Source organism: Amblyomma maculatum, chromosome 8 (assembly GCF_055883805.1).
Source record: "Amblyomma maculatum isolate TAMU_Amacu chromosome 8, ASM5588380v1, whole genome shotgun sequence".
Lineage (NCBI taxonomy): Eukaryota > Metazoa > Arthropoda > Arachnida > Ixodida > Ixodidae > Amblyomma > Amblyomma maculatum.
The window spans coordinates 117,070,708-117,091,967 of NC_139351.1; the positions used below are offsets into that span (position 1 = coordinate 117,070,708).

The 21,260-nt window shown below is 42.1% G+C and overlaps 4 protein-coding genes across 6 annotated transcripts in view; 1 reads left to right on the forward strand and 3 right to left on the reverse strand.

Annotated features, from left to right (window-relative positions):
• LOC146182288 (mutS protein homolog 5-like) overlaps positions 1-9,129 on the reverse strand; it is a 23,845-nt gene extending 14,716 nt beyond the window's left edge. The window contains exons 1-8 of the mRNA XM_084575926.1: positions 9,072-9,129; positions 8,917-9,015; positions 8,781-8,858; positions 8,589-8,710; positions 7,679-7,785; positions 5,101-5,136; positions 4,942-5,024; positions 219-264 (exon numbers count right to left, since the gene is read on the reverse strand). Of these exons, the coding sequence (XP_084432052.1) occupies positions 219-264; positions 4,942-5,024; positions 5,101-5,136; positions 7,679-7,785; positions 8,589-8,710; positions 8,781-8,858; positions 8,917-9,015; positions 9,072-9,129 (629 nt within the window). The remainder of the gene's footprint in view (positions 1-218; positions 265-4,941; positions 5,025-5,100; positions 5,137-7,678; positions 7,786-8,588; positions 8,711-8,780; positions 8,859-8,916; positions 9,016-9,071) is intronic.
• Positions 9,130-9,558: 429 nt separating this feature from the next.
• PolE4 (DNA polymerase epsilon subunit 4) lies at positions 9,559-10,202 on the reverse strand. Its single transcript, XM_084577382.1, has 4 exons — positions 10,041-10,202; positions 9,895-9,979; positions 9,755-9,796; positions 9,559-9,670 (listed from the first exon to the last, which is right to left on the reverse strand). Exons 1-4 carry the CDS (start codon positions 10,200-10,202, stop codon positions 9,657-9,659), a joined length of 303 nt encoding a protein of 100 aa, XP_084433508.1. The 3' UTR covers positions 9,559-9,656.
• A 29-nt stretch (positions 10,203-10,231) lies between these two features.
• LOC146182290 (SOSS complex subunit C) lies at positions 10,232-12,253 on the forward strand. The gene is made up of 4 exons (XM_084577381.1): positions 10,232-10,502; positions 10,620-10,698; positions 10,792-10,813; positions 12,098-12,253. Exons 1-4 carry the CDS (start codon positions 10,322-10,324, stop codon positions 12,251-12,253), a joined length of 438 nt encoding a protein of 145 aa, XP_084433507.1. The 5' UTR covers positions 10,232-10,321.
• Positions 12,254-12,709: 456 nt separating this feature from the next.
• The window catches only part of LOC146182291 (protein Hook homolog 3-like), a 35,533-nt gene continuing 26,982 nt past the window's right edge, over positions 12,710-21,260 (reverse strand). For 2 of the 3 annotated variants that reach the window (XM_084577376.1, XM_084577379.1), the window contains exons 21-22: positions 18,514-18,638; positions 12,710-12,846 (exon numbers count right to left, since the gene is read on the reverse strand). In XM_084577376.1, the coding sequence (XP_084433502.1) occupies positions 12,828-12,846; positions 18,514-18,638 (144 nt within the window). In that variant the 3' untranslated portion in view covers positions 12,710-12,827. Of the gene's footprint in view, positions 12,847-12,978; positions 16,664-18,513; positions 18,639-21,260 lie in introns of those variants that run through there. The other variant, XM_084577378.1, reaches the window with a different exon arrangement.

Here is a 21,260-nt window from a genome sequence, read left to right on the forward strand (position 1 = left end):
GTTGCAATTTCTGGAGCTTCAAAAGATGCTCTGGCAACAGAAACATACATGCAACGAGATGTTGTGTTGGTAGTCCCACGCACTCATAATGTTCAGGAGCATATTGAATATTTAAATGCTCCCCAGAATCATCAATTTAACTGCTCCAGTCTGTTCTTACACAAATTACTGCCTAGTTAGCTTATGCAGTAACTAATGAATGTGGCAGCTGATTTTACCTGAGCTCTCTTGTCCCAACCTTGGACCCACAACGGTTGAATAGCCCTGCAGAGTGAGGACCCCAAAAGGTATTAGAGATAAGTTAGAAGTTTGTAAATGGCAGTGGTAAGCAGTGACAGTAAATAATTCTTGACACACACTCCAGATTAACCGCAAGCAAAATATACACAGATGTACAGTACAACTTTCATAAGCAGCTATCACTACATTGTGCTCCAATGATGCCCACTTCTGGGTCTTTCCTCTAGGGACTCTAGGCGGAGGACCGCTTTCTTGTCTAGACCAACCAGCCTTGAAAACGAAACAAATAATGTGAGCTTCAATCCCCAGACAAAACTGATAACAGCCCTAGCAGCAACTAAGTAAACTAACAAGGTTAGGCTAGGTTAGGTAAGAGTAAGGTGACATAGGGTAGGGTAAGGTAGGACGGGGTGGCGTAGATTAGGTATCAAAGTTACTGTTCGACATCCATGAAACCTTTGTCTCTGGAGCAATTAGGAATGCAGCATTCCAGCTTACAAACTGTAGGATGATAAAACTTCAAGAAACAGCAGTTGATAACTATAGGCAGCGGTCAATGGCGCGCATACTACTCCACTGAACAGTAAACAGGATCAGGAACAGTAAACAAGCCAGGGGCATCAAAATTCTTCAGCTTTCAATTCGGTCTGACGGTTAGCTTTATTTAGGTAACCAAGAAAGCATAAACAGCGAACTACTTTCTGCCATGGTAGAGAAGCTTAACAGGAAAAGTGTGTGGGGATTACTGCAGACGTAGGTTTAATCTGACTATAATATCATGAAGAAAAATGCTCTAATAAAGCTAAGGCTGAAAGCTGAAATGCATAATATCGGACGAAACTACAGCCTGGGTTAGTTGCACATGCTAGGTGCAAAATGAAAGGCAGTCTTTACCGGACAAAATACCAGGCAATCATAAGAATGGCAAAACAGGTAGGCAGATTAAAAAACAGGCTTTCAAGTTTCGAACAAAATAATCTGGAAGGACAGTAAAAGCGCAAACCAAAAGTGTTGCACGATAGAGAAGGTACTAAAGAAGCAGACACTAAAACCAGACAGGATGAAAGCTAGGCTGCACACGCCAATGGAAACAGCCAGAGCAGCTGAGAAAGCTTCGGGTCACATTCCCCAAAAGTTTGACAAAATACTGACCAGTACTTCAAAACAATCAATTTACTGCAAATAAGAATTCGCTGTTCATTTAGAACTTATAAGACTGAATGAGAGCGATTAAAGGATTACAACTGACCATAGACCATCCAGACCAATACACTACAAGAAACAATAAAAACGTACATGGCATCCCCAAGAAAGAAAATCTTGCATAAGAAGAGGTGCCCCCAAAGGTAAAATGGAGCACGAACCTAGGAAAAAAAAAAAACTGCATTGCTTTGCCTAGGCTGCTGATGAGCAAACATCAAAACTGAGGCACTGATCACCCGGATGCCCTGCATGTAGTCAAGCTGAATACATGCGCATCTGAAGGTACAGCGAACCGTGAAAAAAAAAAATTTCGGCGTATGCATGTTCCCTTTTATTTTGGGGGGCACATGTATAAATTTTAACAGAAACGCCACAACTTCCCATCCCTAATGAACCTGGAAATGAATATGTAGACAGACCATAGGCATGAACACCGATTATTTAAGTAGGAGAAAAAGAAGCAATGAATGGAATGAGAACAGGCCGGGAACTTTTATTTTGGGGGGCACATGTATAAATTTTAACAGAAACGCCACAACTTCCCATCCCTAATGAACCTGGAAATGAATATGTAGACAGACTATAGGCATGAACACAGATTATTTAAGTAGGAGAAAAAGAAGCAATGAATGGAATGAGAACAGGCAGGGAATGATTTGGATATGATTCAGAAGACAAAATTAGTGGTAAAGAAAAATAATTTCATCTCATTGGACCAAGAAAGCAAAGTTTTGGTAGTTCGGACTAAGAAAGACAAAGTTTTGGGACTAATTTACTTATATAACGAGTTGCTATGGCAGGAATAATCAGAAGCAGTACAACTGAGATCCTGAAACGAAGTCTAGTGCCACAATTTTCATTAACATTGTTCACAAAATTCATAAACATGTAGAAACGTATTGTATGAAATGTCTATAAGAAAAAGAAAGGCTGGGAGACTGCTTGACTGCACAGCATATATATGGAAATGACTATTATGATAATAGGTTCCAGTCTCCCAAGCTGAAAAAGTAATATGTAAAGGAAAAATAAATGCTTCAATATGTCCAAAGTATATACAGATTACAGGTATTCAGAGTTTGCTATGTTAAATTAGAAGATAAAGATTGCGACGTTGCTTCTATAAGGTAGGTAAAAATGGGTGCTCAAGGATACTTGCGAAATATATAGTAAGTCTGTGGGCTCCAGCCCACGAGTCGCTCAGCGGAAACGCCCAGGCACGCACTCTCGCTCGAGTTCTCAGCTGCCGAGCCGAGAGTATAATCAGCCACCCTGCTTCCGCTGACACTAATATCACACGCGCTTCTCTACTCACCACTTACACAGACATACTCCAGCACTACCGACTCCAAAGGTGCACATATCCTCCCGCACACGGCGATCTAACAAGACGCGAGGCCGTCCAATGGCACAAATTACAAACTGGCAGCTTCCCACACCCCCTCTTATACAACAGGATCTTTCCGGACCAGATAGCCCCCATGTGTAAATACTGCTCAACTCCGGCCACACTCATACACATGGTGTGGACTTGTACTCATTACAACACAGACAACGCAAACACCCCAGAGACGTGGGAGTCTCCCCTGTGTACTTCCGAGCCAGCAGACCAACGCTGGCTTATCCAGCGCGCGGTGGAGCCCGCGGCATCCCAAAGGATACCCCCGATCTCCTCTAAGTCAGCGCAACCGGTCCTTTGACTGGTCCCCTGTTTTGGGGCGCAATAAATGAGTTCACCACCACCATCTCTTCATTGATACACTGCATGTATTTTACAGATACACGTGACCCGATTCTATGCTCTCTCTACAATTTTTCCTTGCCTGGCGAAATTTCTGCACAGCTGCGTAGTGATTAATAAACCATTAGTGATACCATTGTAGAGTAATTTAACCAATTCTTAATTTTGTGATGTGTATGATTTTGCTTGTGAAAGCAAAGAGGTGCAACTCACAAGTTTCTAGGGCCCCAGATAAGCACAACAATGCTTAAGTAATGTTTAACCATTATCGGTATTATTAATATTTATTCAGGTCTTGACAAATGATACCAACTGCAGCGCAATGAAAATACACAATGTAACTTTTTTCCATCTACATTTGGAGCCAGGCTTACAGTTATAGGGTGAACAGTGTTGAAGTACCCCTATTTAGCAGTCTTAAATACACACTTTTCCTGCCGAATTTGCATTAGAGACTTCATATAATCTTTGAACTTAACAAAGATAGAGTCATCTTCAGCACAAAAAGATGTTTACTGTCAGGAGAAATTGAATTTAAAAAGGTTCCTTTCACTTGTGACATTAATATGGAAAGAAACTCCGTGATCATCATCTGAGGGCCACCAGTCGTGTAGGCTGGCTTCAGAGATCCATGCAAACAAAACAATTCTTAGCATCACTACGGATTATTTGTCAAAAGTGCCACTTGTTTCAATTTTTTTTTTGTGTGTTACATTATTTTACCTTTTCTACAGACTCTGTGTGGCTTGAATGCACTAGTCTGTTGATACAGCACAAACTTTCTCGCGTATTTCTGCTCTGAAATTATGCCTTTGACATGAATTGCTATGTAGAATTCATGAGGGCTCAATAAATAACAAGTAATGAAATTTTTTTTAAATCTGCAGTTTTAGTTTCAGCATCAGACTGCCCAACGATGCTTAAAGGAGTACAAAATCATGTGAGGCATACAAAAGCTACAATTAACCGTTGCTTTGTCATTTTGTCCCTTTAATTTTCATTAAAAGCAAATATTTTCCCACCTAAATAGTATATTCCGATATCAAGAACAGAGTGTGTTAGCTTGACAGCAAAAGATATCAGTGGCTAATTTTTACAGCCGTGTGTAAAATTTCAATCAATGCAGTGTTATGGACGAGAATAGCAACATCAAAATGAGGAATTTGTCACGTAAACAGGTGACAAATATTTAAATCAGTTTATGTTTTTAGGATCCTCATTGCACTTCAAATTGCAAAAGGAAGTGACAGTTTTGCAGGCGGGAAAAATTGGTCTGCATGAAAATGGCGGATGAAGTGCTAGACCGCTTACTTTTCTGTTAAATAATATTCTCTGCGTTCACTGTATAGTATAAAATACAATTTTATTTGTGACAAGAATTCCAAAGCAAATATACACCTTCCCGTTACGCACGGCAGCATTCCTGGTCCTTTAACCCACTGTACTACAAAAAGAAATGCTAGAGCAATGCTAATCAGACTAATTCCCAAGCATACCACTGCATAAGAAAAACAATAAAACTGTTTGTAGAAAGAACTGCAGACAGCTGCACTAAAGTTATAGAAATTGTGTGAGATAGCTGTGGCAATAAACTGACATTCCTTGCTATTATACCTGTCACCAAGCTTCCCATATACTTCATGTTAGTCTGCATACTCTTATGAGCCCACCTTTTCCAGTGTTGTAGCAGAATGCAAATGACAAACAAAATTTTTTGACAATATTTCAGTGAGCATCGGGTACCATAGTGCACTCACCAAACAAGGAGAGACCTTCCTTTCCAGAAATGCCAAATTTGTAAACAGAAGGATGCCACTCCTCTTTGAAGATCTGCAGACAGCTGCCAGTGGTAAAACGAACAGAACTGTTGAAAATTTCCACACCCAAGCCAACAAATATGAACTATCTAAACTTACCCAAACGCTGTTTGGTCAATGCGAACACGGTCTTTCCTGAAAGGACAAAATTGTAAAGCGTCTTACTGATAAGAAGTATTGCACATAGAAATCTGTCGCTACATACTTTCAAGTAGCATATGGCTATTGTAAGACATGGCTGCCTTTTCATTTTCTTTTCTGCAACCTGCACTATTGTAGACTATGGTGAAGTTCTCAAAGGTTTACACATTTTAAATATAGCCAGCAGACCAGGTCTTTCAGATTGTGTCTGCTGATTTCTGCACATTTCTTATGGTTGCCATCTTATCCTTATGTTTGTGGTAAGGAGTCTAACCCTTATCATAATCTAATCCTTAGAGTCATGCTCATAAGCATTACTGCATAACTCTTTCAAGACAGCCCCTTGTCCCGATGCGGATTTTTTTCTTTGTGGCCAACGGCGTCGCGTGCACTGTCAAGCTCAGCTATTTGTGCGTTGGTACACATTTCATCATTTAAAAACAAACTTTTTTTCTTATCAGCATGCAGAGATGTGAATTTTTATCTGGAGCGCAGTGGCAACTGAACAGAGAAAAATGCTGTCAAGCTCATGTCAGGCAGTGCAAAGAAACTGGTGTCAATTGTGTGGTACTGCCACTTCAGCTGCAGATTTTTAAAAGAAATTTGGATGCCCTGATTTGAACTCGAACGGTGATTCAGGTGTGCAACTACCTGAAACATCAATTAGTGTCCGAAGATGAGTACGGTTTGTTCCCCCTCGCTCCCGAATACGTACACATGATTGCTACGTGTCCTGACTGTTTCATCTCCGTTTGGTAGTGTTTGCAAAACCTGCAGTTATGACTGGCTGCTGCTGGTGCAAAAGTTCATCAAGTTTTAGACCCTAAGAATCAGATGAAAGAAACTTGTGATTTCCCTCAGCTTGTTCCTCTTGTTGTGATTTCCCTCAAGTTGTAAAAGCTACCTGTGAAAAATGAGAAAATATGCCTGGATGCGAATTTTGGAGGAACCAACACATGCTCGCACCAACGGACCTTGGTATTCAAAGTGTACTCCAAGTGAAATGCACAAATTTACTGGCCTCGCGGTCTGCATGGGCATTGTGAAGATTCTCCGACTGAAGCTATGTCGAAACGTGGGAAACATCTACCATGGTCTGCTTTCACTATGGATAATGCCTGGAAAATGCTTCACTGCCTTGCTGGCGCCAATGCAAGTTGCAGGCATGGAAAATGCGAAGCAGCTGACATGAGGAAAGCTCCAGTACGCGTGGTGCCTCTTTCAGAGAGCCAACCACATGCGAAACTCTTTCAGCCAGCTACATTGAGCCGGGTTTGACAACCTAGCTTTCAGAGACCTCCTTCAGCAGATTTTCAATCTGAATGGCGAATCAGCTAGCACTAGGCCACCCTGGGCTACACATGCCAAGCATAAAGCGCTGTAAGATGTGCTATGGCTATGAGCAGAAGAGGAAAGAGCTGAAAGCAAATATTTCCAGCGTATCAGGTTCCTGGTACTTTAACTTCACTGTGCATTTTGCTGATGTAGTTAAAAGAATGTGTATGTCAGAGTCACAAGAGCCGCTATGAGAACTGGGCGGTAACCATACCGTAAACACACACACACACACAAAAAAAAGAAACTCAGACACCTGAGCTAAACTTTCAAAAGTAAATAAGAGGCATCGTACGACATCTTGTATACATATTATTACGAAGACGACGAAGCGGGCGGTGGTACGGGCCAGAGAGCTCACGCTAGGCCCGATGGCCATTAAAGCATATTTCATCATCGTGTCATCACGTCGTTCTGTTTCTGTTGTGCCACAGTGTTCTATCGCTTACCCTATACCACCACGCAACAATATTCTGAAATTTTTTCTTCATTTTCACACCCGTGCCTTTTAGAACTTCTGGTCTTTTTTTCCCCAATAAGTTTGCACTCAAAGAATTTGCTTTCATGTTATGTTTAATTTTTGTGTAAAATATTATGTGTATAAAAAAAATTTAAATAGCTACATATTTGATGACTGTTAAACCAGGGTTCTTTGAAAACTTCATTTAGAAAAATTTTTCTAGGACCTGTTTTTCCATGGCACCAAAAGAGCTAGTTTCTAATGTTAAATAAAAGATATTAAGGGTGAACCAGTGCTTCACCGTGCTCGCTCATTCATTTCCTGTTCGACAGTGGTGTAAAGTAGGCAACAGCTATGACGATCACATGGGTAATGGTTAACTTTATTGACTCGTGTTCTCTGGCACACAGTGTGAAGCATTGGATATAGCACAGGCCTCTATAATAATGCAGTATAATGCAGTTATTATCACCGATGTATACAGATGTGGTTTTGATATTCTCCAAGCCCTCTTAATCAATGCGAAATGCAAGAGAACAGATGGAAAGGGTCTTTACGAGTACTATGCAATGAGCCATGCACCAGAGAACTACAATTCTGCAGTTGGTACTCGGCTATTTAACTGCCCATTCCCTTACTCTAACTCTGCACAGTTTTTATAATTTCTAACAAAACATGCACTGGCCAGCTTCAACGTGCATTAAGAATCTTTGATAATCTGCAAATACAAAGATAACTTACAAGTCACAAGCAACGATCCCTCGAATCAGGCAGCCTTCTTGTGAGCCCTGTAGGCAGTCAATTTTGCAGTGACCAAGATAGTTCACCAGAGCACCAGCTGCCCTTACCTAAAACGATCAAAGCCAACATCAGTCAGCCAACATCAGTATTGTTGAATGTTAACAGCAAAAAGCACCACAAAACAATGCTAGATTTTGTGGCATTTGTATCAATACAATGTTTTTTTATATGGTTTGTACTACGGGAAGATTCATAGGTAACTCTAGATGAGGTCAGTACAATATACAGCATGCACCTTTCCGAGTTCAACTGAAGAAAAAAAATGAAGGGAAGGGATAAATCTTTTCTGTACTTGGCATGTGCATACACACAGCACGCAGCAATTAATGACTGCCACTAACGGACAATAATGGTCATTACTGGCTGCATGACAACCTTAATTATGCATTTTATTAAAGACACTGAGGCCAAATCTCTCCTAGTTCTGTTATTAAAGAAATAATTCTAATGCTTTTTGCGGTTATACTGATGTTTGCTCGAAAGCAAACCAAGCATTTGTTGGCAAGAGACCTGGACCTATGACCAGGAGTTTTTTTGCTCTTTAAACTCATATCAAGATCGAAACAGACTTCGTGGTTATCGGTTGGAAAAGAATGTCTTGGTGATCTGCACAGAAAAAAAAAAACATCATCACAATTTGCTTCAAGGAATGGTTGGAGTGACAACACCTGCTATTTATTTCTTGAACTTTTTCTAACTTGTAAAAGTTCTATCTTTTGTGTAAGTCAAAGCTGCTCTCTATTGCCCCTCGAACCAGTGTTGGTGACATCATTGCAGACATGGAGTTGGCCATCATTTAAGACAAGCAGTTGGCACAGAGCTACCTATTACAAATTATGTTGGAGCTTACCATAGCGACAGCGTTAAAGTCAACAACGGCCGACATATAGACAAAACGGGCCTCGTCGGAGAGGCCAGCTGGCATGTCAGGTAGATCCAAATACAAGAGCCTATGCCTGCAGGGTTCATATGCTGTTGGTAAAGAAAGGGGTAAGCAAGCAAGCATACAATGACAAAAAAATTCAGTGCATGTGGAGCTCACCAAAGTCTCTAAAAGGAAGGGTAACAATTATGTCCTTATCATAAGACCTTGTTCCTGAAGAGATATCATCAGATGATACTGGAAAGAGAATTAAAGTTTAGTTTGCACAGACCGAAAGGATGGCGTTTTAACTTACAGAAGTCATGAATAGCTTTAGTTAGTTTCTCATCAGACTTTGCACTCAGCAGCACACATGAGGGCCTCACTTCTTGCAGGACTACAGAAAAGAGAACAGCTTGGTTATATTAAGAAAAAGATGTCACAAGCTTAACCTTGTCATGCAACACTTGCCTGAGAACAAAAGGGTGTGTACAGGTGGTAGGTCGTCTTGGTCAGCAATAAGGTACATTTTGCTCGTGGTGCTATCATAATAAGCAGCTCCAAATTTTCGAGATGACCAAGCAACACTGAGGATGACCTGATAAGCCACATAAAGTAAATTGGCGATTCATTCGAAGCAATGAACGCATATCTCCGATTTCATGGTTCCTACATAGTTCCTACCTGCGATGGATCATCGTCACTTGTAGTAAATCCGTCCCGCCTGTCAGTATTTGTGTAGGATGACAACGTTGTACTTTGCATTACAAAGGAAAAGCGAATGTGGGAGAAAAAAAAAGCAAGAGAGCATATACAACTCTCAGAAGCAGAACAACTGCTTCTCTCAGAAAAATATGAAAAGTGCAAGTTGCAGACGACAAAACTCGGAGCTAGTAACCCCCAAAATTTGATCAAATTCGTGATCAGCCGATCAAAAGCAAAAATAATACACACTGGATGAAAATTATTTTTCAGCGTTAAATATTGCTGGTGCTTTATTTACAAAATGTAGAACAGAATTAAAAACCTAGTAGATCCGGACCGCGAGGTGCCCTGTCAATCCAGAGTTCCTGAAATGGCAAGACGAATTTAAATAAGTAATACTGCTTGTGCTATACTTCACAAGATTCGAAAGTCGAAAATTTAAACATTACCTTCCAAGAAGGCGAACGCTTCGACCGCTTCCACTGAAGAGTCTGAAATTGGGAAAACCAACTTTGATGTGTGCGCATATGCGCGCAGATTCGCAATGCGGAGTGTGTCAGTGCACTGAGCATTGAGTTAGTTTACATACCGACGTCCTTCTTTTGAATCGTTTTCTTCTTTGCTTGCCGAGTAAATGAATACGCTTCTTTTGCTAAGGCAGTCACGAACAATTCCTGAAATTACCGAATGTCAATAACAGCCCCGAAAGATATCGCGGGCACGCTGCTTACTCACCGTAGCTTTGGCAACGAGGAACACGGACTCTTGGCTAAAAAGCATGGCATCAGGATCAAGCTTCATGATGTTTTTAACTCGTGACAAAGGCAAACGGCTAAGTTTTTCGCCTTTCTCTGCGTTATTGGCGCTTTCTTGCTCAGTTTCCATGCTTGCAGACATGTCTTTAGCGCGCCAGCTGCCCTCCAGGGTTAGCGGCACGTTCTGGATTCTGTCGGCCGTGTCTAGCGTAGTTCTGCTATGCTGAGAGAAAAGCCCACAGGCTCGAGAAACATTTTAGCATGCAATCTGTTGACAGCCTTTTGTATGGTCTTTTGGCACTAACGGAACTATTTGGCTTAATAAGAGCACAAGAACGCTGCAGCAGAGGTCAGCGTCGGCCGCAACACAGAAAACAAGCGAGATCGGCATCAAACCGAAAAGAACGCAAAATGGCTTTTCAACCACCAACAGCCCGGCAAGGTATCTCGTCGCCAGTGTTGTTCAGCATCTCAGTTCGCTGTTTAACTGGCAAATGTTGTGTCATGCGGCGGTGCTTCTCGACCTCGGTGGCGCGAGCAATGTTTTGGTCTTTTCCAGAGCTTCAAAATCGCAAGATTCTCGAGGAGCTGCAGCAGAAGAAGCAGCTGCTGTTGAAGCAGAATCAAGTGAACGCAAGGTTGTCCTACGCATTACGTGCTTTACAAGGCAGTTCTGCTGTCAAAATGAAACACGTCACGTTAAATGCTGTTTTGATCGTTTTTCTTTCCAGCCCGGCGTCGCTACCACCTGCGGTATGTTTTCTCATAAGCCCTAGCAGCGATGTTTAGCAAAATTCGTAGCTTCGTTATCTTGGCCTGTTTAAAATGAACATTGTTATGTTGCGGCATTTTAAACATTTTGTTTCTAAACTATATCCGGCAAGTCGAACCAAAAGAAACATCTGATATCTTGTGCCAGAGTTACACTACCGTTCCTCAGCCTCGACCTAAAATTGGTACCCTAGGACCCATGACAATTGAATTTTTTGCGCTTGATTGTCATATCGGGTCAGCCTCGACCTAAAATTGGTACCCTAGGACCCATGACAATTGAATTTTTTGCGCTTGATTGTCATATCCCCGGCTTAGAACTCGTCGGGCTGGTTGGTTCATAATTCAGTGCAAGAAAAAAAAAAAAAAAACTGCGCTATCGAGACAAAGACGAAGGAGAGGCAAGACGCACACAAACGCTATGTGCATGGTATAAGAAAATAGCGCAGGTGACTGGACAATGAAGTAGACGCAACAGGAGCGCTGACTACCATGATCAGTCACCAACTCGCCCAGCAACACACCTTGATGCAGCTGTGTGCGTGGCACCGTGGAAGACGAAGAAGGAGAAAAAGAAAAATAAGGAAAAGAAAAAGACCAAAAAGAAGTAAAGAAGACAGATATCGAACTGTAGTTGGTAGAGGCGGACAACAGTGGGTTGCTAGGACAGAAGGTTCGTTTGAACTTTGTGACAGCAGTGTGCCCCTGAGTTCGACGTAGAGACGATGTCATACCACTAGAAGCCTTGTACACCCAAATGAGAATGATCAGCGACGAGAGGAAATGGTGTTCATGCGTGAAGCGATTCCCCAATGATAAGCTGCAACCATAAACTACTCTGCACAAAAGCAATGTCTTTAAAGCCGAACCTAAGCGTAGCCATGCAGATTGCTTTTGCGTAACTCCAGGTTTAACTACAAACTAAATCGCAGCTAATTTTTGTCCTTGTCTCGATAGCGCAGCTCTTTTCTTGCATCGAATTAAAATACCCCAGGACTTCCATGGCGATTGAATCGTCAATTACTTGGGCTAGAGCAAGTCTTCGGTCTTTTTTTTTGATCCTGTAATATCAGAAATCACAAGACAGCTGCATTACAAGCAGGCAGGCAGGACTGTTCATTGCCATTCCATATGGATGGAACATGAACTACATAGCGAGAGCATGACGATAGCTTTCATTGAGCTGGCTAATAGGTTCAGCCAAAAAGTTGGGTTCGAAGCTGCATGTACAAGTGTACACCAATGAGTACACTTTTGATGTTACAGACGACGGCCAACACAACAGATGCCCACGCCTTGACCACATCACAGAGGACTGCACTTCAGCACGCCCATTCCAGTTCCGTAGGATTCTTCATACCCCAGGACTCGTCATTTGGAAATCTTATATTACCTGTGTTACCACGGTTTGACAAGCAGTAAAAATTTGCCAGCAATACAAATTCAGAACACAGCATTTTTTGAAAACTTTATTGTCTCAATGGAATGCAGCGAATTGTACATAACAGCACGTGAAGTGCCGCCATGCCATTCGTTCGTTTTGCCATCGCTGTTGGCGAGTTAAGCTACATTCTTTGGCACAGCGCTTGCTTCAGGTGCGCTGAATGATGCAGCAGAAATGCCTCTATGTACCATCATGTGTGACAATATTTCGATGCATGGCATAACAGTTATAAATAGCCTTCGTCGTCCTTCCGAAATAAAATTACCAATACCTCTGCGTAGCATTCACTGTTGTCTCGGGGAGGGGGGAGCCCATTTCAAAGCTAGCCGCTAAAATGGAAGAGGTATTTTTGTGACACCGAACAAAGCAAGTATAAAAGCATAGCTGCTAAAAAGTAGTGATGTACAGATTTGAGTACTCTGCTTTCAGGCCTTTTCTCCTGTTGCTGCACGAGTGATAACACTGGCCAGATTTGTACTTTCCGAGCATGACTAGACTGTATGGAGATATTTATGGGCACAATCGGAAACTTGGATACACAGTAGAATAACTTCAGTGCTGAGTCCGACCTCTGGAAAAGAGAAAAATACATTTCAAATCTCGCATGCCTTGCGACAGTGTGTGCAGTAACCGCATGCAACAGAGCAGAACGCATCAACCTTGGTGGATCTACACAAGATGCAGGCCTTTTCAAGAAACTTGCTGTTTCTGCCACGTGCACTTTTATTTTCTTTTTATTATACATAAATATTGCATACATAAACAAGGTGTCCCACCCTCTTAAAAAGCTAAATACCTTAAAACTGATGTAAACATCTCTGTACATGCATAAACACCGGTACTCTTCACCAAGCCACCTATTGTTCATCACACCCTAATGGACCAGATGAGATTCGATGACCATGATCTAGAGTACTGTCCACTGTTAAAAGAAACATGAGATTGCGTGGCCTAAGTACTTTGCAAAGCGCTGCTGGTGACCACTGATAAGAATGGACGGCACCAAGTGCATATTCGGGAAGAGCAGTCAGCTGTGCTTGCTGCGCATTAACCTTGTACGATAGTTGCTGGCTCTCTTGGGAGTGCTTTGTAAAGCGTGGCAGCAACGCGACCTCGTGTTCCCTTTAACAGTGGACCGTACTGTACAACATGCAAAGGGTGCACAAATAATGCTACCCCATTCAAGCATTGCACTTTGGTAAAGAAAACACTGCACCTCAAAAGTACAGAAGTCGGCATGGCAGTGTCTGCAGAAAGCTCGCCCACAGCCCATAACGTGAAAGTATGTTGCAAAGGCAATGAAAAACTTGCAATGAATGCATGACAACCCTAGCAGTAGCTACCTTGAACGTTTTTCAACGCACCTTTGTGCACATAAGTTCGGATGCACTGAAGTTCACAACAGCAAGTAAATTGGAACTTTTCTGAAGATGCTACAAAAAGGGAACATTTATATACAGTCAACTGCTGCAGCACAAGGCAAATATCCCTTGGCTACAGCTACCAGCTGAGGCATTCTGTTGTGCACATTTAGGTCCTGGTTCAGGTATCCAAGTGTAAGAAATAGTGGCTTGATGCTTCTAAGTGACTGAAATAGTGTAAAAGTTTTACGCTGCACACAAAATATAATTTGTAATGCATCATCATTCACGTCCCTACCATGAAGAGCTGATTCTAAGTTACAGTACAGTTCACACGTTTTAGTTTTCACACAAAATGGGGATCCTTTACGCAGTACTGAAAAAGTATCTCGGAAATTCTGTGCACTGATTCATAATGGATGTTGGATGGATATTTGAGCGCCTGTTCTGTCCCTTTTCTATGTTTGTCTGTGCTGTACTCTTGCAAGCTACATACTCCTATCGTACCCAGATTACTGCATTGGATGTTTTACATGACACGAAAAAGCGCAAGTATTCAATGTAAAAACTGCAAGCCTATAGTCATGAGCACTTAAGCTCTGATTATAGCAAATACATATTTTCAGCACTGTTACCCTGACATACAGTAACAACACTTGTTGGCTAGATTCACACAAAATAATTTCCATTTCTTGATACTGCATTTTTGCTGAGTCATTGCGGCCGATTATCAACATGCCTGGTAGTCACAGAAGTGACAATATTTTGCAATAACACATCGAACAGCTCTGTCACAACCATTCTTTATAGAGGCACGGTAATATTAAAGTTGCGTTCATGTCATGTGCAAAAATTCTTGCAGCTCCATTGAGCACACTAACAGCCTTACTGTATTTATCGCATGGATGTTTTCAAGAAAATGGGAAAAAAGTATGTGTATTAAGAACTCCATTTATCGGTGCTCGCATTATTTACACAGCGTTCTGTCTTGAGGCCAAGCAATGCACGGACAGAATCAAGCTCCCACAATGTTGAAATGTAAATTGCACCGTTGTGCACCCTAGTCAGGGAGAAATTCTGATAGTCGCTCAAACATACCTCCGAAATACTAGAAAGCGACAATGCATCAATATATGAGAATTCTAGTTTCATATGCGATTCAAACAAATCTTAAAAACAAAATCAAGATAGTGGCAGGCTGCAATAAACAACCTAACAATTAAAAGTTAGTTCGCAAGGCGCAACTGGAGAAAGCGGCAAAGGCGCACTCCGCGTAACATTTTGACCATGTGAATTTTGAAGTCACTGTGAAACCAGCTGCGTCTTGATGCTACAGCAATTACCATACCCGGCAATTTTTGGAAATAAGAACATAGGTTCATGTGTGTGCGTTAGGGGCACACATATATTTAAATTTCGAATGCTAAACTTGAGTTAAGAAAAAAATACAGAAAGAGATCGAGCAGACAAATGTTTCTGTCCTTACTTCAATGCAGTCTGTGCAATAAGCAAACTGGTGATATGTGGAAATTTCGCGCAAAGTCCAAGCCTATTGGTGAGTGGATGTGACCACTCTACACGATGGCCAATGGACAGCTCAATGGAATCTCAATGGAAGTGGACAGCTGTACACTGCTCTCCCGGCACCTCAAACAGGATCTTTGGATAATTTGCCCAGATATTCTGGTTTTTCCGTGTTCAACTGGTGACAGAGTCAGCATCTACTCGATCCCTGCCGAATATAGAGAAGTTTTCAAATACTTAAAATTATCAAACATCAATTGATTCGCGTTCAAAATTTGTTTGCACACCCCTGCTACACATTATATGGGTGCAGGCAGTAACAAATATAACCTTGCAGCAAATTAGCAAATTCTTGAGCACCCAGCAGGGCATGACTGATCTCTCTATGATAGTAACATGAAGGTACACTTTGCACTTTCTGGCCTGTCTTTTGGGGATGCTGAAGAAAGTGTTCCAGGTTTTTTTCTTCCTTTATGTTCTTTCGGTAAATAAAGCAATGGAGATTTATAAAGGAACAGTGGTTTTCTTGTTGGTTGCAAATTGAAGCAAATAGAAATTTTCTTATCAAGTAATTTTGACATGAAAAGTTCTAATAGTTTTCATATATAGATAGCAGGTTGCATGACAAGCAGAAATTTACAATGCTACTGTTTTAACCGCAATGCCACTAATCGACAAGAAAAATATCTGCATTGAGAACTTAAAGCAATTTTAAATAGAACATACTGTTTACCGGTCTGGTAGTGCATAAGGAATGAAATATAATGACACCACTCGCAGCCATCAGCCCAGTTATGTCATTTGCGGGACAAAAACCCCTTTCATTTGTCTCGAACTAACATCACCTCTTCAGTAAGTCCCAAATCTTGTTTACTCATCTGGACCCTTCAAATCCATTCTGTCAACCTAATTATCTGCTCTCCATACTAGTCACGAAAAGTAAAAGTCCCAAGAATGTCATTCACATTTAATCAATGATCTACAATTTCTATCAAACTGCATGTTAATACCAAATTGAAGAGTGAATGCCTTACGTACGCAGTCAGTTATCGCACAAGCCTGAACACACAGACTAAGTTGGATTGTGAATGCTATATATTGCTAGCGCTATTATTCACACAGGGCAACTTATTTTTTTTCATTTTCAGACATGACAGCACGAGGCGTCGGATATCAGCCAGCACATAAAAGCAAGACAATGGAATGTGGGCGCGCATGCGTTTTCACATTTCTAAAAAGCAGCGCCATATACCACTACTACTACTACTGCCATGTAAAAGGTAAAAGTAAAATAAAAGAACGTATGGGGAGGGGGTGAGACGATGCAGGTAGTTTGTGTGATCTTCAGGAAGCGAAGTAGCAGCACCAGGAACGAGCAGGCGGTCCGCTTGCTGTCTCTCGTGACGATGCCGAACAGATATGCAATGTTCATGCTTTTTCTTTTCTATTTCTGGTTACATCGAAGATGCGGGCTGATGATGACATTCTCATTCAAAGAATTCACTGCAAGCACAAAAAGAGAAAAACAAAAAAATAAAAGCGTACTAAGGGCAGGCTATGAGAAACAAGTGTCTCGTTGCAAGTGGCGAAAACTGGGGGGACTATGCTGCATTCACCACGGAACAATTTCAACATGGTAACAATTGGTAAAATTGCCTGGAAAAAGTGTACAATGTGCAAAATCTCAAATGTTCCAAATACTTCCCACGTCATTACACATAATACTAAAAAAAATCAAGGAATTTGTTGGGCTATAGAAAAAATTCTGAAGCCCTAAGCAGAGAGAGTACATATTCTATCTAAACTCTAGACCTAGGTTGAAAGTGTATGAGAAAAATTCTTTATTTATAAAAGTAAATGCTTACTGAAAACAATAGAGTGTGATCTTCATTACAGGTATAAAACAATAAGCTTGATGAGCTGCACTAATTGGTACTATTTTACTATAATATGTAAAAGCATTTTCTTCACTTGTTTCAGTTAACTAAGTGTCTCGGCAATGTACAAAAACAAGCTTCTGTCCTCAATTGCTGCCGACTTGTGTGTGGCATTGACAACTCCTTTAAGTATGTATTACAGTTCTACAGCCTCAAAGAAACCGGAGTTACGAGCTGATTAATTTTACCCCTGTAAAATGTCGCAGTGCCCTCAACAAACGGAGGTGTTAAACTGCCAACCATATCTTACAAAAATACGACATGCTGTTATCGACTATAAAAAGACATGATGCTCCAATGCGTGTGACTTTTCAAAAAACGAAAAGGAAAAAGACGGCAAAATTTCAGTCACCTAAAAAAAAAAAAGGATCACAAATAGACAAATAAAGACCGAACGTTTACAAGCCTCGTTCCTCTGTGCATGCCTATCACTGTTGTGTTGTTTGAATATGCAGGTGTTGTAAGCAGTGCCACTTATCTTAGACCAAACAGTTACATTTAAAATGGCCCCAAGAGCAAAGAGCAAAGAGGTAAGAGTAGAATGAGGTTGCCTACCATAAATCAGCTTCATATCTGTACGTTAACAGTTTTCTTCTCTCTCTCTCTCTCTCTCTCTCTGTGTGTGTGTGTATGTGTGTGTGTGTGTGTGTGTGTGTGCGCGTGCGCGCGCGCGCGCGCGTACGTAAATCCTACCTGTGCCCTACAAAAAGCATACTAAGTGAAAGGAAACTAAAAAATGCAGTGCAAAACAGCATGCAGCAGTGAGAACGATATGTGCAGAGGGCTCATGTATAGCAAATACTCCGTTGCAGAACCAATTCCGCAGGTGAGCTCAGGCAAAATAAGTGTGCATGCCACTGAATGAAATGATGGCCAAATCCCATCCCACAGGTACAGCCTCGAACAAAGGCCGTTAGCCAGATGGTTTGCTTTTTCAGCTGTGCAATGGATTTGGCCCAGGTTTCATCCTGAGGTTTGTGTGCATGCAATGCACGCAAAAACATCAGAACAAAAAAGCAGCTACTTGGGTCAGAGAAAAAAAAATATTGCAAGCAAGACAACTGCATTTCCAGAGTGCAAAAGCATGGCCGAAGATGAAGAAAACATTGGCTTTGCATGCAAAGATGAGCAACATCAGCCAAACTATATACAATAGAATCTTGCCGAATTCGCAAACATCCCAAGCTGGAAGACACTACATATAATGTGCAGAAATTCGGATGTTCCGAAAACCCGTGAGATTTGTATTACCGCATACAATAAAGAAAAAACAAAAACAAAATGGTGAAATGAGGCCACACCACCATACATGCACAGCAGTTTCTAAATGAATGGCACAAGCTAATTCAGAAGTAGATGCAGTGAAAAAGGTGAAATCATTAGAAAGAAATTGACACAAAGCCCAGCGAAGCTTACCTCGTCTGGACGCCGGGCAAATTGTGGCGCTTGGAAGTTGCCTGACGCTGCCTTGCCAGGAAAGACTGACCGCCGGTCATATGGACAATGCGTTCTTCAGCTGACCGCTGCTGTGACTTGGCTCCCTACAGGTGTGTAAGGAGAACCAAGATGGAGAGGAGGAAGACGTCGCGCCAAATACAAAAACAAGTCACGTCACTCAAGTAGCAACTGCCATTTTAAGTGTAATGCCTACCAAGCCTCAGTTGATGGGGCAGTTCTCCAAGAAGATGGTGCTAGCATCGCTCTGGGTGAACAACTTGATAATGTAAGTGCATCTCATGTCAGAATGGAGAAAAAGAAAATCCTGCTATCTCAGCTATCTCAATGGCACAAAGTATAAGACAACGGTGAAGAAACTGGTCATAAGACAACGAGCGTAGCCAAGTGGCAGTCCCCTTTAGCCCTCTGAACTCATTTGTCCAGCTTTGAAAGTGCTTTGTATTTTGGTGAGTCGCACACTGACTTAAGCCCTCCATCTCACTCAGGCGATGAATTTCAAACATGATGAAGTTTACTCAGTCACTTGCTGCAGAAACCCTCCAAGAGCGCAGCAAACCGCTGATTTTCCAAGGCTGCCTTAAAAACTGAATTTATTAGATACTAAGACATGACACGGTGCGGTAGTTTAAGATAACCAATCATCTTCAAAGCTTATGTTTCGTGACCTTCCGTTGAAGAGAGGTGACACAGTAGTTGGCATGTACTCGTTGTCCTATTGAGCCAAAGAAAAGAAAATGCAACCCTTTCTCTGCTCCCCATCTGCACCGAGGTAGAAAAAGACACATATCTGCTTTTCTAGTTTCATAGGTTTCGTTTCTTTTAGAGCTTTGTCTTTCATTTGCGTTTTGTCTGTAGGACCTGCATTCTGGAACTTGGTTGGTTGGTTGGTTTATGGGGTTTAACGTCTCAACGGGATTCGGGCTATGAGGGACGCCGTAGTGGAGGGCTCGGGAAATTTCGACAACCTGGCGTTCTTTAACGTGCGCTGACATCGCACCCCACATTGGCGCCTTGCTTTTCGCCTAGATTTAAACACGGCCACCGTGCCCTTGGGTTAAGTAGTCGAGCGCCCTGACTAGTAGAGAGCCACCGTGATGGTGGCATTCCGGAACTGTCATCACCACATACTTGCAAGTATGTGAATGAATGTTTCGCTAGTGGGGCATCAAAGTTCAGACTTAGCATTTGTGGAAATTTCTAGCTATGTAAACTGCATTTCCTGCTGCTATACAGAATTCTACAAAGGGGTGGAGGGCGCTGCCATATTGGGGTGCTGGGCAGCTCTAGTAGCACAGGAAACCCAGTCAAACCGGTTTCTCCGAGGGTCGTAAAAAAGGTCTATACACTTGTTTGCCTCATAACAGGTCAAGTTCGTACACTATATTTTTAAAGATACACTCCATGTCTTTTTCAGACTTACACTGCATGAGTGTCTTAATTGTTTAATTCCTTTTAACATGTCTTTTAACGGGTGAAGTGACACGTAGCTGATGGTAACCAGAACCAAGCAAAAAATGCAGCTACGAAAGTGCTGCACGATCTATGAACCTAATTTTGATGCTTCTACTGCTCCTACCTCTTCTCTTTCTACACAGTAGAATCTTGCCGATAAGAACACAACTAATATGAATTTCAGGATGACAGGACTTAGTAAAATTCCCTGGCACAATGTGCAGAAGCTTGGATGTTCCAATCACTCTCTTGCACTACTATGGAAGATATGAATGTACGATCCAGGACCACAGCTTTGAGCACAACAACGCACTCTTCACTCTTCGCACTATGTGCAGGGAGCAGTTTTCAGCGGCATGCGGCAGCCCGCACTTCGACTCCATGTTCACCAGTTGTGCTGTATGTGCAGAGTGCTGTTAGCAGCGGCGCACAGCCATAAATAAATTCCCTCAGTTATAAACACACCTGCGTGAGTGGATTTCCCATGTTTCTGCATACAGACCTTTGTTCATTTTGATGACACAAATTTTTTTCATGGCCTCGTGAGATTCATATTACAGAGATTCTAGCATACTTCTAGAGGTACAAGTATTTCGCCGGCTGTCCGCCAGTGCCAGCGTTGTGAATGAAAAATCACGAGCACTGCTCTGGCAGGCTGCAGCTGGCAGCTGACATGGCCGAGCGCCGAGCTGGTCGTAGGGTTGCCAGACATTACATTTGGTAGGAGCTGCCAACTCAGGCCTCTCCTTTCATATGGGACAGTGACATCAGAATCTGCCTGCAAGGACCGTTGAATTCAGTTTACCCCTAGGCCAAGCGGGCAAGTTCATACGGCTTGGTTAACTCAGGGCTGTATAATGTGAGATGGTAGCCTACGCTTAAGTGTCCGCCATGATTGTTTTCACTTGGGCCTAACGCTCGTCATTCCACTGCCTGCAATCGTTCACTTCATTGTGATCTGACCGATGCTGATGTGACAGATGGAGTGGTGGCGGTTTGGTTTGGTTTATAGGGTTTAATGTCCTAAAGAAACTCGGGCCTGAAAGACACTGAAGTGGAGGGATCCGGAAATTTCAAACACCTGGGGTTCTTTTTTTTTTTTTTTTTTGCACTGACATCTCACAGCACACAGCCGTCTTGCTTTCCGCCTCCATCGAAAAGTGGCCGCAGCGGCCGGGATTTGATCCCGCATCCTTGGGTACAACAGTCGAGCTCCCTAACCATTGCACCACCACGGCGGTGCAAAGTGGTAG